The sequence below is a fragment of the Myripristis murdjan genome, chromosome 10 (genome assembly GCF_902150065.1).
Source record: "Myripristis murdjan chromosome 10, fMyrMur1.1, whole genome shotgun sequence".
NCBI lineage: Eukaryota > Metazoa > Chordata > Actinopteri > Holocentriformes > Holocentridae > Myripristis > Myripristis murdjan.
Window position 1 is genome coordinate 27,495,543 of NC_043989.1, and position 17,099 is coordinate 27,512,641.

General features: G+C 41.1%; 3 protein-coding genes across 3 annotated transcripts; 1 reads left to right on the forward strand and 2 right to left on the reverse strand.

The window, feature by feature from the left end:
• Positions 1-679: 679 nt before the first annotated feature.
• Positions 680-4,502, reverse strand: med19a (mediator complex subunit 19a). The gene is made up of 6 exons (XM_030062754.1): positions 4,134-4,502; positions 3,277-3,399; positions 2,139-2,272; positions 1,868-1,964; positions 1,653-1,747; positions 680-1,100 (listed from the first exon to the last, which is right to left on the reverse strand). Exons 1-6 carry the CDS (start codon positions 4,351-4,353, stop codon positions 1,035-1,037), a joined length of 735 nt encoding a protein of 244 aa, XP_029918614.1. The 5' UTR covers positions 4,354-4,502; the 3' UTR covers positions 680-1,034.
• A 135-nt stretch (positions 4,503-4,637) lies between these two features.
• On the reverse strand, positions 4,638-7,651 carry pmf1 (polyamine modulated factor 1). The gene is made up of 5 exons (XM_030061562.1): positions 7,372-7,651; positions 6,247-6,352; positions 5,607-5,707; positions 5,255-5,450; positions 4,638-4,796 (listed from the first exon to the last, which is right to left on the reverse strand). Exons 1-5 carry the CDS (start codon positions 7,578-7,580, stop codon positions 4,731-4,733), a joined length of 678 nt encoding a protein of 225 aa, XP_029917422.1. The 5' UTR covers positions 7,581-7,651; the 3' UTR covers positions 4,638-4,730.
• Positions 7,652-7,689: 38 nt separating this feature from the next.
• On the forward strand, positions 7,690-17,079 carry tmx2a (thioredoxin-related transmembrane protein 2a). The gene is made up of 8 exons (XM_030061561.1): positions 7,690-7,957; positions 8,077-8,137; positions 9,156-9,269; positions 9,562-9,638; positions 14,956-15,062; positions 15,452-15,517; positions 15,673-15,802; positions 16,436-17,079. The coding sequence occupies exons 1-8, from the start codon at positions 7,691-7,693 to the stop codon at positions 16,607-16,609; spliced, it is 996 nt and encodes a 331-aa protein (XP_029917421.1). The 5' UTR covers position 7,690; the 3' UTR covers positions 16,610-17,079.
• Positions 17,080-17,099: the final 20 nt, after the last annotated feature.

A 17,099-nucleotide genomic window follows, 5' to 3' on the forward strand; every position in this document is an offset into this window, starting at 1 on the left:
CCAAATGTAGTGCCAAACACTCAGCAAGTTGTTAGTCCTTGTCTGATGCATTTCGTGTACGCTTGTTAGTCTCTTGAGTGTGAGTGCGTCGGTGTTGAATCACAGCTGTCGACGAGGCAGGAGGAGAGACTGGATGTTTTGGCTGAACTCAGTGCCTCAGCAGCCGTCTTGACTTTGCTGCAGTAGAAGTGAATGTAGAGAAGCAACCTCTGCCAAACGTGTTTCTGGGTAAACCAAAGTCGTGTTGAGGCTGTAAAACTGTTTGAAGACAAAGGCCTATGTTCCTCTGATTTTCAGCGGACCGTACAGCACTTTTCCTCAGGGGAATGTAGCTACACCATCTCATGCAGTGGTTTGTTTTTGTCCTCAGCATTTTCACCATCGGGGTTAAAGCTTTGGAGTGTCTTTATTAAATGTATGTTTCTTTCTTGCCTACAATGAATATAGCCAGCTTGTGCATTTGATAAAACAAATAAATCTAAGTATTAAAACTGCTTGTCACAGTGCTGTTTTTGCCATCCTCTCCAAACACTTTCTCCGTATGTATGCTGTGTGTATTACCCCTACTGGTACAGTGGCAATATTAAAGCACTGAAATCATGTATATGTCTGTCTGAACATTACAAAGATATAATTACAAAGATATAATGAAAGCGTAAAAAAAAAACAGGCAGAAAAATAAGGATAATAACCAAAGTTTATTGGAATTTGGGCATGTGGTCAAAAGATATTACAACAAAATGGAAACAGACACACCGACTCATTCATTCATAACATCACATTGCACATCAGTGGCACCGTGCCTTGTACACTGTTCTGTAACATTTGTTCCCACATCCACGCACCAAACACCTCTTCTTATAATCTGACTCACTCCGTCTCTCGTCATGATGGCATCCAAACCAAAAGGCATATGCTCTATAATACAATTCTTTGTAAAACACACACTCGCATTGCTTCTGATGCATCCGCTCCTGTAAAATACACACGCATACACACATTCACGCACAGGCATGCACACACTGGGTTCCTGTCTATCTGAGGCTGTTGCTGTTGGGCTGTGAGCCAGCGAGGCCGGGGTGGTCGGGACTGTGGCGGTTCTGGAGGGACAAGAGACATCAACACACATTTACAGCGTGTTAGCTACAGTTCATTGATTAGCAGCTTAACAGGAGGGGGAGTGGGGAGAGCCTTCAGCCCCGGTTAGCTAACTGGGACTGTGACGTAACTATGACACTGTTCATTACAGACTGTGATGGCAGGATGTGCCAGTTGTTGAGCATTAATTAGGGGAGAGGGAGGTGTTGACATGTTGAATGGTGGTGGTGCTGTGATTATACAACTTAAATTGCTCAAATCTTGTAAGCAACAACAAACTAAGTGCTGTAATGCCACCTGCTGGTAGATTGTGTCACTCACATAAAGCTCAGAAGTAAGCTTTAAAAACTATTTTAATTCCGTCTGGACATCTACCCTAAGTATGTGGGATAAAATGGGATCTGGGCATCAAAGTGGCTAAAATCAAATGTTTCAGATCCCCCTGACCTCAGCTGATCAAGGATCAAGGCAAGAGTGAAGTCAGCTGAATCACTACAAACGTATGGCAATTCTCAGATCACAGGATCAGAGTGGATCGCGATGGTTTATCCTACCTTCTTCTTTTTCTTGTCTTTCTTTTTCTTCTTGCGATCAGGATCGTCATCTCTCTTTTTCTTCTTCTTCTTGGGGTCAGAGTCTGACGGAGTTTCTGCAGCGACGAAAGAAGTGAGTCAGCGGTGTGCAGAACAGGTCCTGTCCTACAGCGTGTGTGACTGCGTGCATGTGTGTGTGTGTGTGTGTGTGTGTGTGAGTCCAATGTGCATGGTACCTTGTGGTAAGGGGTCCTGCGGTCGATGGTGTTTGTGCTTGTGTTTGCTCTTCTTCTTTGGAGGCTGGATGTGCATCAGTCTGTACTGTTCTGGGAGCTGAACACACACACAGGTGGACAGTTCAACAATACAAGTACAATAGATATAAATGGTGAAAGAAGACAAAAACTAGGTCTTTTGTCACGATAATGTGTGTTTAATGAATATAAGTGTAATTATGTGGCATCTGAGCTGATGAACATATAGTCTGTGGGTCTGTGTGTGTTGTACCGGTCCTGTGTGCAGTCTGAAGCCTGTGAGCAGAGCACCAGTCAGAGGGCTGAAGGAGTTCCCGCACACTGGAGGCTTATCAATCAGTGAGCGCAACGAGCTGCCATCCTGAGTGCCAGGACAGTCAATCATGCCTGCAGCAGCGAGGACGTGGGAGGACAAAGACAGACGAGGGGAGAGAGGAAGGAGGAGGGAGGACAACAAGGAACAAAAAAGTGGGTGAGCACAAACCAAATACTGCTACTGTTTGGACTGAGGCTGTAACGGTGCGCTTTGAATCTACTTTCAATCTATTCGACTAGAAACACAGCAGAGGATCTCAGCTGTATGGTTAAGTGTGCAATGTCCCATCCTCGCCCATGAGTATTGACTACGGATGCATGATATGTATTAGGTCCAATATATAGCAGCAGCACACTGTTGTCACACTCCTGATGTCAAGCGAGCTGCACAGTGGAGCTAAGCATGGCGTCGCTGGTGTGTGGAGGTTCAGTCTCAGAGGAAGACAACACTATTGCAGTTTGCAAAACATCTACCACAAGGACTCCGAGAGGAGGGGAAAAGTCTACGAGTGTCAACACAACAAATCTTATCTTATCAATATTGGCCATGAGGAGCAGGTAATAATCAGCTATTGGTACAAGTTGAAAAAAAAAAAATCAACATTGTGCATCCCTAATATTTACAACTTACAGACAAAACAAAATCTATGAAATGTGCAGTTATGTGTGTGATGCAGTGTTTGTTCAGACTCGGACAGGATTTTCAAAGTGTTGCCCCTGCCTTAGTTAAAGAGCATTAAGATTTTAAAATAATGAACGCACCAATGGCACAAACAGTTTTCTTCCAGCGCTGGTGAAAATGTTGAAGAAGCAGCAGGTGCTTTCTGAGGCAGAAGGCAAGTTGGTGTAATTATGAGAAACCTTTCATTAGTCTTTTATCTTGTAAACAGTCCAGTGAGGCTCTAACAACAACAAAGACACTAATTCTGTCACCAGCTTTCCCACTGGATGTCACAATCAAAATTTCATTTGTCCACAACCTCTCGTTCTGAATGGTTTGAGACCACAGAGTGCATGCTGCATTGCTGGGTAGGTGTCCTATACATGCTTTAGGCCCAGTACAACCAATAACCCACCTGGTAACTCTGGCAGGAAGTTACTGAGCTTCTCCTTCACCTTCTTGCCACAGAATTTGTTGTAGGCGTGTTCCAGGTTGTAGTGAGTGATGAGGTTGGTGTTGCCTGTTAGTTCATTGCCAACTAGTAAAGAAAAAAAAAAAGACTTTTATGTTGAGATCATGTATGCAAACATGCCACAGATAACAACTGACCTCATACTGAACCCTTCAAATATGAGATGCCAGAGAAAGCATACCAAAATAAGCATGTTGTAGCTAAACTGCTTGATAACAATTTCAATTTCAATTTAAATAGCTTTATTGGCATGACAAGGCAGTGCTTGCATTGCCAAAGCAAATAGCAGTGATAATGACAATAAAAATAAAAATAAAATAAAATAAAATAAAATAAAAATAAATATTTCTTTTATTATTTTTTTTTTAAAGGAAAAATAAAAATAAATAACAATCTGAGCACATAAATACGAGTAACAGCACACAAAAAAACTTGGTTAAACCTGGGCACAAAACTCATTTCTGTAGTATGTTCCTGATACTAGTGACTCCCCGTTTCAACAATATCCTTGTTGAAACGAGGAGGCTTGTAATTGATAGGCCAAATATTTTGGTGTTTTAATAATAGTAAAATCTTTACTTTGGTCTATATCTTGATCAGGATATGCTCATGTTACACCTACATGTGCCGCTACAGTTAAGAAGGGGCTAATCTTGTTGCTACGTGATAACAACACTATTGTTTACAAAGTGTTAGCTAGTATTTTACAGTATGTTAAATCTTTCTAGGGCATTTAAGATGCTCCGACTAAACAGACAAATTACACATAGCATACTAGCGTTGGTTAAATCACACAATACCTGGCAGTTCCCGTAGTAAATAGAAAGGTTCATTCATGGCTCCGGGCTTCCGTAAAGCAGGCCCTTCATCCCCGAGCTGCGGTGGCATCTGGCCCGCCATGGGGACTTGGTTTTGCGGCAGAGGAGGCGGAGGTTTTCCCGGTCCGAAACCAAGCGACGACGAGCCCGGCGGTCCCTGAGCTTCATTTTGCCCAAAGAGAGTTGAAAACATTTCCGTCATATCTATCACAAATAACACATTTATATGGAAAATAAAACGGGTTCTTCAAGTTTATGGCCTGCCAAGTTTTAAAACACACACGTATCCGCCGAGTGACAACTGCTCGTCTCTCCACTTCTTTGTGGCATTTTTTCATGGCCCAGTTACCGTAATGGTCTGTATATAGCTTCCCTCAACATAAGCCAGCGGGAGTACCGTAATGGTACTTGTATAGTCACCCTCTGAACTTCGCTTCAGCTGTCCCCTGTGTTTCATGCAGTCATCACAGTCACAAAAGAGTTTGTTTTAATTTGCTTTATTTTAAGACTAACGGGCATAGTAAACAGCATCAGTATGTACAGTTAAGTTAAACATATACAGATAAAAGAATTTTAAGGTCACACATCAAAGGTGTCCGCAGGGCAGAGAGAAGAAGCCAGCCTTTGGTATTCTCTGACTGATGCCTAAACGTGTGAGAGAAACAACACAAAAAAATGATAAACATAAAATGTATTTTTACCCTTTGCAAACAAGTTTTTTTGTATTTCTGTCTCACTTATGTTTATTCTACATTTGTCCACATTATTGTACTTATGCTGCAAGCCATTGCAACCCATACGAACCAAGTCTACCACCGTGTTAATACAGAATTTTACAAGATTATTTGAAATTCATCAGCAAAGCATTATCTATACAGTGAGCAGAATGAATTTACTCTGCATTTTGTTATGGAGTCTTGTGTGTATTAATTTACAGCATGGCTGTTGCATGTAAATTCATAAGTAAACCACTTAGATAATTCAGAACTGTTGATTGCACGTGCTTCAGCTTTATACGTTATTACAGAAGCATCTACTGTATTTGTGTATGGTTTTCCTTCATTGCTCCCATCTCTCTCTCTCTGTGATCTTTTCTCCCTCACCTTCCACTCATCCACAGCTGCTGCAATACGTTGTTCTGTCTGAGCGACGCCCTCCCTGCCAGCCTGTACCCTCTGTGCGAGGGCAGCGTTCTCAGCTTGGATCTTTTTCAGCTCTCGTCGCAGGTAGGCCTCCTGCTTTTGGTAGTAGGGCATCACAAAGCTAGACAGGTCCTGCTCCGGCACCCCACTAGGTCGCCTAAGAGAAAATGAGACAAGTAGGGTTCATGGTGTTGATGACGCTTTTAGCTGGCTTTGCTCCCTCATTTGTTAATTACTATTTTTTAAGAGTGGGTGGTGGATGGCAGGATTGAGATGTACTTAAAATGAGTTTAATCAAATATTTTTTACATACCATGAGGGCTCTAGATTGTCCTTGGCAGCAAGCTGCAGTTTGTCCAGCTCATCCAACTTGCACTGTAACTGACCCTCCTCTATTAATCTGTTGATGTCCTCCTTTAAATTTGGCGCGCGCACACACACACACACACACACACACACACACACACACACACACACACACACACACACACACAGACATTCAAATAAGATAAGATATTCCTTTATTAGTCCCACAGTGGGGAAATTTCCAGCATTACAGCAGCAAAGTGGATAGCAAAATATGAAGCATAATTTACAGTAGAAACAGACAATAAATAGCAACAAGTAATATAAATACTATAAACAAGGAATATAGAAAAAATAGAAATATGAACAATTTAAACAACAGAAGAAAATAACCTAAACCTGAGGAACAAACCGCTCCAACGGAGGTTCAGAGTTAGCATGAAACCATGAGACCAAGTGACAGAACCCAACGCCCGGTACTGGGATTCAAGAACTGTCATACCTGATCCAGCCTTATGGAATCACCCCTTCCCCTCCAGTCATGGGTTTGTCACATAATCATGTTGACATAAACACAGGCAGACCTGTCTGTATGCACATATACACATTTGTCATTTGCATACATACAACCTCACTGTGGTGCACACCTGTATAATCCTCTGCAAGTCTTCAATGAATTGCTTGTGAATGCTTTCCATCACCTGGGGCTTCTTCTTGGACAACGGCTGGAAGGTTTTGGCGAAGCTCTGAAAGCTGAAAAACAGTAGAAATGACACAAACATCCATACTGAAATAGGTGTTGGATTAAAAATATGTAACAAAGTAGAAAGAAAAAGAAAATTGTCTCACAAAAGATCTCCTGTTTGAGTTACTTTTATTTTGTAAAGGGCACTCGCATATTAAAATCTGAATCTGTGAAAACTGCCAATGACAGCAGATTCAACCAAAACTGCACCATTAACCCCACTTGTAATATTTTGACATAGCAGCTACAGACGGGTGACAAAGAAAAACTCTAGCACCTCAACACCTTAGATGGCCAATATCTTTAATAATCTTTTTTTTTTTTTTTTTTTTTTTTTTTAAATTTCCATGTCCATTTTAGTCACTGAACTTCAACCATATTTAACACCTATGAGTAATTCTGGAATCCACCCAGAATGGCATTTTCTGCCCATGTAAATTAATGTCACTGTATAAAATGGATTGGATTAAAGTCCTCACATCTATCTAGTAACGTTCAAGACCTTATGATACGATTTATTAGTGTTTATCATATAATTGTTTACATAATTAAGATATTTGAAATAAGATCACTTAGTGAGGTTTTCTTAACTGTGGATAGTAGCATTGTGATCCTAGAAAAGAGCACTCATTTGCATAAATCAGTTCTAATTGTTGTGTATTCATGTTTGTGTATCTAGCCCTCAAATAATTCACACCAGTTCACTGTAACAGCACTCAGAGTCCTGTCTGTCTGTCTGTCTGTCTGCTAGAGGTAAGTAAGTGAGAGCAGGTACTCCATGTGTTATCCGGTGGGTGATTCCTATGACAGATGTTTCCTAAAACAGGATTCATCCGGAGAATTCAACGCTGGTATCCGAGAACCACCGGCCTCCGAGCCCACAGCTCTAACCCTGGTCCTGTAACCTTACCTAGTTCACATTACCCAGTTTTTACTGATGCTAAACTCATATATTCCTTCGTGCACTGTAACTGCACACATGTCATATTTCAAATTCGCCCGCAAACAAAGGGTTAGGCAACATTACCTGACATTAGCATCGTCGATGAACTTGGCCAGGCTCTTCTCCATCACCTTGTTGAACAGCTTCAGCCTGCTCCGCCGGGCTTCCGCTCCCTCACACGGCTTACAAACATCCACCTCCCCCGTAGCTTCGCTTGTCTGGCCTTCATCGTTTTCTGCGGTACAAACATTACCTGCATTCTCTTTCTGTGACACCTCGCCACTTTCCTCCATTTTTTTTTTTTTTACCACCCAACTGAACTTTGTTTACGTTTTGCAATACCCGCCAAATCTACGGCGTGCAATTGCGGCCAGAAAACATCAGATTGGTTTTCGTTTTGCGCATGCGCAGTGCCAGTCACGTTTCGTGCGTCAACTCCAGTTCACGCGGTGTCTGCGACTCTGTATTTGCGTGCGGGACGATGGGTCTAATCACAGGACTTTTTGCTTTCCTCTACCACCTGCCACAGATCTACAAATGGCTGCTGAAGCCGTACTACATCGCGTCCTTCCTCATGACGGTCGCCTTCCTGGTCGTCCGCAAGGCTCCGGGGCTGTGCGAGCACCTGGCCACCCAGCGGGAGGACGGCAACTCCTGCGACTTTGACTGGGTGAGTGAGTGTGTGTGTGGAGAGGGGTAGTGTTGCACTGCGGTGCTGTGGCTAAATATGGTGGTGGGCTCAGTGCTGCAGCTGGCTCATTCAGTGATCACGGTGCTTTTGCTTCACAGAGAGAAGTCGAGATCCTCATGTTCCTCAGTGCAATTGTGATGATGAAGAACAGGAGAGCCAGTAAGTTGCCTCAACCCCCACCCCCTGCACACACACACACACACACACACACACACACACACACACACTCAAAGTGGTGTCAGAGCTGGCTGATGTCACTACAACTCTTTGTTTACTGTAGAAACAATCGTGCCATCAAAACCACTTGTCGTTTGTGAACCGTTTTTCCTGTTTCATTACCTAGAATGTCAGCTCTCCCTCTCTTACCCAGCTCTACTGTGTACAGTGGAGCGATATGGGTGATATGGGTATATGATATGGGTGCCGATTCGATATGTACTGCGATTCTCAAGTATTGTGATTCTGCAAGTATTATGATTCAATGTTGCAATTTATTGTTTTCTGAATGATCCTCTAGTTTGTGGTTGTAAAGTTTCATGAGGCTGTGATTACCCTAGAGGTCACTATAGGTCATTTTCTACAGTGATGTCAAGTTTCAAAAAATGGTCTCACCACAGTGAAGTGGCTGCTATGGGGGGTAACATCATCACACATGAATCAGGTGTGGCTCATGGAATCCACAAGAGTCTCAGCTCTCCAGTCAAACCCAAATTTATGCAACTCCAACACTGTTTAGGCCCCAGTCTGCACAAATACACCAAACTGCATGAGATTACCATACGGTGGGCATGTTTGCCAAGGGGAGACATGCAATATTTAATCCCCTGCAAAAAGAATCATGATACTTAAGTGAATTGATTTTTTTTCCCCCCTACTACTAATAAACAGTCATGCAGATGTTTACCAAGTCTTATCCAGCAACAGTGTCTACATCATATCCACTATATTCACAAGATAATGTGTATCAATTTGGATGCCGTGTTTGGGAACCCCTTTATGTAGGCTGTGCTTGACTAAAAACCTGACTTTGTTGTGTAAACATTGCATGACAGTGGTAGAGCTCGCCCTCCCCTTCCTCTGACCTTGTACTAAATACTGTTAATTTCTTCCCCCCATCTGTCTTTTCTTCTCTTTTTTTCTCTTGCTGATCCTCCGTTTTCTCTGTTTTCCCCTGTAGTCACCCTGGAGCAGCACATAGGCAACCTGTTCCTGTTCAGTAAAGTGGCCAACGTCATTCTTTTCTTCCGGCTGGACATTCGACTGGGCATCCTCTACCTTGCCATGTGTGTCGGTCAGTGGTCATTAAACTCACCACCACCAACTACTTAACTACAATCAAGCTTTTTTTTAAATTATGGGCTACGAAATGGCACATGTATCAGGTCCATTTAAAAGTCTGGTTTTCGGTCTCCTATTTATTTCTGAATTATTATTATTGTTGAATAGTTCAAGTAAGGTACAGAACTCACATGTAGCTCTTGCATGCAGTCAGTCCATTTGGGAGTGGAAAAAAGTAAATTGATGCAAAATGGCACATGTGACAGGTACATTTAAAAATCTGAGGTTCTGTGTGTTCTCTGCAGCGTTCGTCATGACCTGTAAGCCACCTCTCTACATGGGCCCAGAGTACATCAAGTACCTCAGTGACAAAACCATAGACGTGAGTATTACTGAGTCGGTGAAAACAATATTTTCATGTAGATGTAGTCAGGGCTTTTTTTAATCACCACAACCATTGGCATACAGTACAGGCCAAAAGTTTGGACACACCTTCTCATTCAATGCGTTTTCTTTCTTTTCACGACTATTTACATTGTAGATTCTAACTGAAGGAATCAAAACTATGAATGAACACATGTGGAGTTATGTACTTAACAAAAAAAGGTGAAATAACTGAAAACATGTTTTATATTCTAGTTTCTTCAAAATAGCCACCCTTTGCTCTGATTACTGCTTTGCACACTCTTGGCATTGATAAATTCTTTATTTACCGTGGGATAACCCCTTGAGATGCAGCATCTCGTTTCCAAGGGGGTCCCACACAAAAGCAAGAAACAGTAACAAGCAGCACAATCCAAAGAACAGAAAGACAAAATCAAATAATAAGTGACAAACCAGACAAAGACAACACTTAACTAAAACCTCAACAAGGAAAATAAAATCAGGGAAAAATAAAAATAAAGAAATTAGACCAGATTAGATTATCCTAAACCAATTAAATGATATGATTAAATAAAAAGCGCAATAACAAACATAGAATGAGGATTGGGGAGTAACAATTAAATTATAATCAAAGGCATTGGCAAACAGGTTGTAAATAAGTAAATAACACATTTTTGAATATATGGAGTGGAAACACCACACGAATATTGAGAGGTAGAGTATTCCAAGTAGTGGGGGCCAGATACTTGAAGGCTTTCTTGCCAATTTCTTTCTCAACAAATGGGACGGCATAAAGAGACTGATCTGAGCTTCTTAATGAGTAACTACAGACATATGGAACAAAAAATTGTTTCAAGCAGTAAGGAAAATTAAAATGAATGCATTTAAAGAGAAACTGAAACCAGTGAAATTGTCTTCTATTCTCTAAAGAAAGCCACCCAAGTGTATTATATAATAAACAATGGTGTGTGAAAAAGGAACATCCTAATATAAATCTACATAGTTTATTGTAAGCAACTTTAAGAGGTTGGAGATCGTTTTTTGATGCAGTCATATAGATGATATCCGCATAATCAATAATAGGCAGGATCAATTGTAATACAAGTTTTTTTCTAACATTAAGGGTAAAGCAATGCCGAGAACGAAACAAAACCCCTACACCAAAATTAACTTTCTTTAAAACATAATCGATATGTGAGTTAAATGTTAGTCTTGAGTCAATCCAGACTCCCAAATATTTATATTTGTCCACTATCTGGAGAACTCTACCATCATTATAGTTTAACACCAAAGAATTTAAATCAGGGTTATGTTTTTGTCTCAAACCAAAGAGCATGGCACACGTTTTAGTTTGGTTGAGTAGTAGTTTGTTTTCTGAGAGCCAAGACTGAAAAATATTAAAGTCATGTTGTAGTGATTCTTGGATCTGTGAGGAGGAGGGCTTAGAGGTATAAATAATAGTATCATCAGCATATAACTGAACAGAACAGTCAGAGAAAATAAGGGGAAGGTCATTGATAAAAATAGAAAAAAGAAGTGGACCCAAAGTTGATCCTTGAGGGACACCTCTGGGCTGGATTTGTAAGTCAGACTTGAAACCTTTTAGAGAAACACACTGCTTTCTACTATGTAAATAACAGTTAAACCACAAAAGGGCATGTCTGGATAGACCAATTGCATAAAGCTTGTCTAATAATAAATAATGATCGACAAGATCAAAAGCTTTTGTTAAGTCAACAAAAATGGATCCAGTTAGAAAACCCTGATCAAAAGCTGAGTATATGTCGTTTGTGAATTTTAAGAGAGCAGTAGTTGTCGAGTAATTGGATCTGAAGCCAAATTGAAATTGAGAAAGAATATTATTGCTGTTCAAATAATAATTTAACTGATTAAAAATAATTTTTTCAAAAACTTTTGCAATAGAACACAAGATTGAAATAGGCCTGTAATTGTTAGGATCAAGTGAATCACCACCCTTGTGCAGTGGAGTAATTCGCGCACATTTCCAAATAGTTGGCATTTCATGTGTAGATAGTGAAAGATTGAATAAGTCTGATAATGGGAAACAAATAATATGGGATGATAATTTAATAAATTTTGTCTCAATTCCATCAAGCCCAGGACCAGAGCTCTCTTTCAACTCAGCAATCGCATCAGCAACATCAGCGGGAGTAATAGTCTGAAAATTAAAGGAGCTATGAGTTAACTGAACAGGAATTGAACTTAACTGGGGAGGATTAGGGATAAAATTTGAACAGACAGTGGAGAAATGCTGATTGAGTGCAGAAGCAATTGGCAGTGGTTCATTCAGTATTATATCAGCAACTCTAAGCTGATTAATTGATGGATTATCTGATATATTTATAATGTCATGAATTTTCTTCCAGAACTTTTTAGGGTTATTGAAATTATTATGTTAAGATTCCTTATAATAATCAGACTGAGCATTCCTAGCTCGGGTTTTGCAGCTATTCCTAAGTTTTCTGTACACTTCCCAATCAGCAGGACTCCTTGTCTGTCTAAATTTAGCCCAGGCTTTATCTCTTTCTTTAAAGAGAGATATAATTTCCTGATTTATCCAGGGCAGATGAGCACCTTTGACTTTGACATCTCTCCAAGGGGCATGTTTATCTATAACCCTCAAAAACTCAGAGTGAAAAAAATCCCATGCATTTTGGACATCTGGAATTAAGCTAAATCGTTCCCAATTTAAATTAATTAGATCTGCAATAAAAGTAGTGGTATCAAATTTCTTTAATTGCCTAATTCTAATCAATTTGGGTGGGGCTCTTGATAATTTAATTTTCCATATACAATAGATAATTGAATGGTCACTAAAACATTCTGGGAGGACACCAGCATCTGCAATTCTATTTGGATGTGAAACCAAAATCCAGTCAAGTAGGGTCTGAGAAGTAGGGGTGATTCTTGTGGGCTCAGTAATTAATTGAGTTAAATCCATGCTTGAAAAAGAAGCTTTGTCCCTACTAGAAGACCTGTCTAACCAATTTTTGTTGAAATCGCCTAGTAAAATGAGTTCATTACTACAATCTATGGAGCTGATAGTTGCTCTCTCGATGAGCTTCAAGAGGTAGTCACCTGAAATGATTTTCACTTCACAGGTGTGCCTTATCAGGGTTAATTAGTGGAATTTCTTGCTTTATCAATGGGGTTGGGACCATCAGTTGTGTTGTGCAGAAGTCAGGTTACTACACAGCCGACAGCCCTATTGGACAACTGTTAAAATTCATATTATGGCAAGAACCAATCAGCTAACTAAAGAAAAACGAGTGGCCATTATTACTTTAAGAAATGAAGGTCAGTCAGTCCGGAAAATTGCAAAAACTTTAAATGTGTCCCCAAGTGGAGTCGCAAAAACCATCAAGCGCTACAACGAAACTGGCACACATGAGGACCGACCCAGGAAAGGAAGACCAAGAGTCACCTCTGCTTCTGAGGACAAGTTCATCCGAGTCACCAGCCTCAGAAATCACAAGTTAACAGCAGCTCAGATCAGAGACCAGATAAATGCCACACAGAGTTCTAGCAGCAGACCCATCTCTAGAACAACTGTTAAGAGGAGACTGCGCGAATCAGGCCTTCATGGTCAAATAGCTGCTAGGAAACCACTGCTAAGGAGAGGCAACAAGCAGAAGAGATTTGTTTGGGCCAAGAAACACAAGGAATGGACATTAGACCAGTGGAAATCTGTGCTTTGGTCTGATGAGTCCAAATTTGAGATCTTTGGTTCCAACCGCCGTGTCATTGTGAGACGCAGAAAAGGTGAACGGATGGATTCCACATGCCTGGTTCCCACTGTGAAGCATGGAGGAGGAGGTGTGATGGTGTGGGGGTGTGCATGGCATGGCTACCACAGCATCCTGCAGCGACATGCCATCCCATCCGGTTTGCGTTTAGTTGGACGATCATTTATTTTTCAACAGGACAATGACCCCAAACTCACCTCCAGGCTGTGTAAGGGCTATTTAGTGCAGTAATTTTAGGCCAAAATTGGGGTCAACCTAGGACAAATTGCAAGAGAAGCAAACTCAACTGATTTTGTATCCTCAGTTTGTCCTGAGTGAGGGAAAAAAAGTCCCAAGAAATCCCATTGGTGGAAAGTTTTGAAAATCACCTATTTATGACCACATATTACCAAAAAACACTGTTTTTAACACACAGGGGAAAGGGTTCAAAATTTATTTTCAGATATCACTATAAAAATTCACAAGATGATTACACACACAAAGACAAGTTACCTTGCATTAAAAGGTTACTATATATATAGTAACCTTTTAATTCACTGTTTAAATATCTGTTCTGGCATTTATTCCTTATATTCCTTATTAGCGCATATCAAATCAGATAATGTGTGATATGCATGTGTAAACAGAATAATTCAAAGAACTTGTAATTGACTTTTTTTCTTGTCTTTGTGTGTGTAATCAACTTATGAATTTTTATAGTGATATCTGAAAGTAAAATTTTGAACCCCTTTCCCCTGTGTGTTAAAAACAGTGTTTTTTGGTAATATGTGGTCATAAATAGGTGATTTTCAAAACTTTCCACCAATGGGATTTCTTGGGACTTTTTTTTCCCTCACTCAGGACAAACTGAGGATACAAAATCAGTTGAGTTTGCTTCTCTTGCAGTTTGTACTAGGTTTTTTCATAAAATGACTGGACTAATTTGACCAAGAAGGAGAGTGATGGAGTGCTGCGGCAGATGACCTGGCCTCCACAGTCACCGGACCTGAACCCAATCCAGATGGTTTGGGGTGAGCTGGACCGCAGAGTGAAGGCAAAGGGGCCAACAAGTGCTCAGCATCTCTAGGAACTCCTTCAAGACTGTTGGAAAACCATTTCAAGTGACTACCTCTTGAAGCTCATGGAGAGAATGCCAAGAGTGTGCAAAGCAGTAATCAGAGCAAAGGGTGGCTATTTTGAAGAAACTAGAATATAAAACATGTTTTCAGTTATTTCACCTTTTTTTGTTAAGTACATAACTCCACATGTGTTCATTCATAGTTTTGATTCCTTCAGTTAGAATCTACAGTGTAAATAGTCATGAAAATAAAGAAAACACATTGAATGAGAAGGTGTGTCCAAACTTTTGGCCTGTACTGTACATTTCCCTCCTTTTCCAAGCATCTTAATTATTCAAATGGATCTATCAATTCCAAAATCAAAGTACTTAAGGAGATTGACTTCCTGAATTGATGGGTTTAGACTGAGTTGGTGTGACAGATTAGCGATCCAGTGATTTACACATGGGTAATCTGTGCTAATCTAATCTAGTGTGATTTTCACCATCAGGAGGAGCTGGAGAGGGACAGTCGTGTCACCTGGATTATTGAATTCTACGCCAACTGGTCCCCTGAGTGCCAGTCCTTTGCTCCCATCTTCGCCGATCTTTCCCTCAAGTGAGATACAATGTCGCTGTCTGACCGACTTGCACACAGAAGAACAGCAGCAAACTGTATGTGTCCCCCTGTAGTTTGTAGCCTACTTGTTGGGGTGGACGGACACACCAAGCTGTTAGCTCTAATCTAATAGAACAGTGTAAGGTTTTAAAAGCCTGTGTGCAGTTACTGATGATCGGATTGCTCCTGTAAGTCGCCTCCCTGCACCGGTTTGACTGGCGTAGAAATCCAAATAAAATGGTTGGATTATATTACATATTCCACAGGAAAATCTAATAATATACACACACAAACACTGACCTGTCTGTAGTGTTTGGACTGCAGTTTTGTTAGATATGTTGTCTGAATATCCTGTAAATGTCCTGAGTGTCTTGCCTCATGTCCTGCAGGTACAACTGCACAGGTCTCAGGTTTGGAAAGGTGGACATAGGACGCTATGGAGAGGTTTCACAGAGGTCAGCCATTTTTCTCCTCTACACCTATGGTTCATGTAATTCTTTGCTGTTGTTTTTTCGTATCGCTTTACAGTGTGTTTGTGCTTTCCACAAGCTGCTGAATTTGACTGATTCCCTGTGCTGTTCTGATCGTCCCACAACTTGCCGCCGTGCAGGTACAGGGTGAGCACCTCCCCTCTGGCTAAGCAGCTTCCCACATTGGTGCTTTTCCAAGGAGGGCGGGAAATCATAAGACGTCCGATGGTGGACAGTAAGGGCAGAGCTGTGTCCTGGACCTTCAATGAGGTACGTCTTGTCTTATCATGTCATGTCATGTCAGACCAAACTCTTACACAGGTGTACACATCCGGCTACACTGTGAGGACCATGCCAAATAATTTACCTTATTTTCATCCTTATCTAACCTCTCAGTGATGCCTTATTGGATGGGAGGCATTGTCACCCTGGATAAAGGCAATCACTTAGAATAACTTTGTACTGATTTGCAATGAGTCTTCCGTCTAACAGGAGCCAAATGCACCCCTCAGCATAACAGAAGCAGCCTCCCTCACTGGCAGGGGTCCAGCATTCAGGCCTGTAGTGTTCTCTTGGTGAACGCCACACATGCACTCGTCCACCTCTAGAACATGACTGACCACAATCCCTTTTTTCCACATCTCTGCAGAGCAGTGTTTATGGTTTTTGCACCACTCTAAAATGTGCATGTGACTGCAGTCCTGCTGTAATATCCCTCGATGTGTACAGTACAACTTTGGAAGAATGGAGCTCCGTCCCTCCTGTAGAGGACCAGAGACTTTGTGAATCTCTGCCCAAGGAGCACTGGAGCTGTCCTGGCAGCTTGTGGTGTCGCAACACCTTACTGAAACGTTTTGTTTTGTTTTAATTTATTTGTCACCTGCCTGTGAAATTACCTCCTAGGAGAACATCATCAGAGAGTTCAACCTCAATGAGCTCTTCCAGAAATCCAAGAAGCTGTACAAGAGTCGCGGCGAGAATAGAGAGGAGCAGAACGGCACTCAGCCAGAGGAGGACAGCAGTGAGTCTGCAGCCGTCAACCCAGACCAGCCTACAGAGAGCAAGAAAGACCAGTGAGCTGGAGAGAGCTGCATGAAGAGCTTCTTTCCTTCCAGTATTGCCATGCCTTAAGTTAATCCCAGTGTCCAAAGTGTTGTGAAATGGAGGGAGAGGAAGAGATTCTATCACTACAAGTTCTGTCTAAGTTGCATTTGCTGCTGTTGCAAATATCTACCCTAGAAGAAAAAATACACCACTTTTCTGGTCCTGGTGTTGATGTAACTGTTTGAATTCAACCCTGCAACACATCAAGCAACAATCTACTTTTTATAAGAGATATTAAGTTATTGTTCGCCAGTGCCTTTTTTATTGTAATATTTATTGGCTCCAATGAGCCACAAGTCTCACCACTCCAGCTACTCTTCAGTTTTCCTGCCTGGCACTATGTGTATTTACTTATCTTAATGTGAAACTGGTTTCTCAAATGTTTAGACACCAAAGCAAAGGGTGATAGGTGGAACTGAAATAAAAATTAAAAAAAAAATATTACACATGACGCATTCAGTTT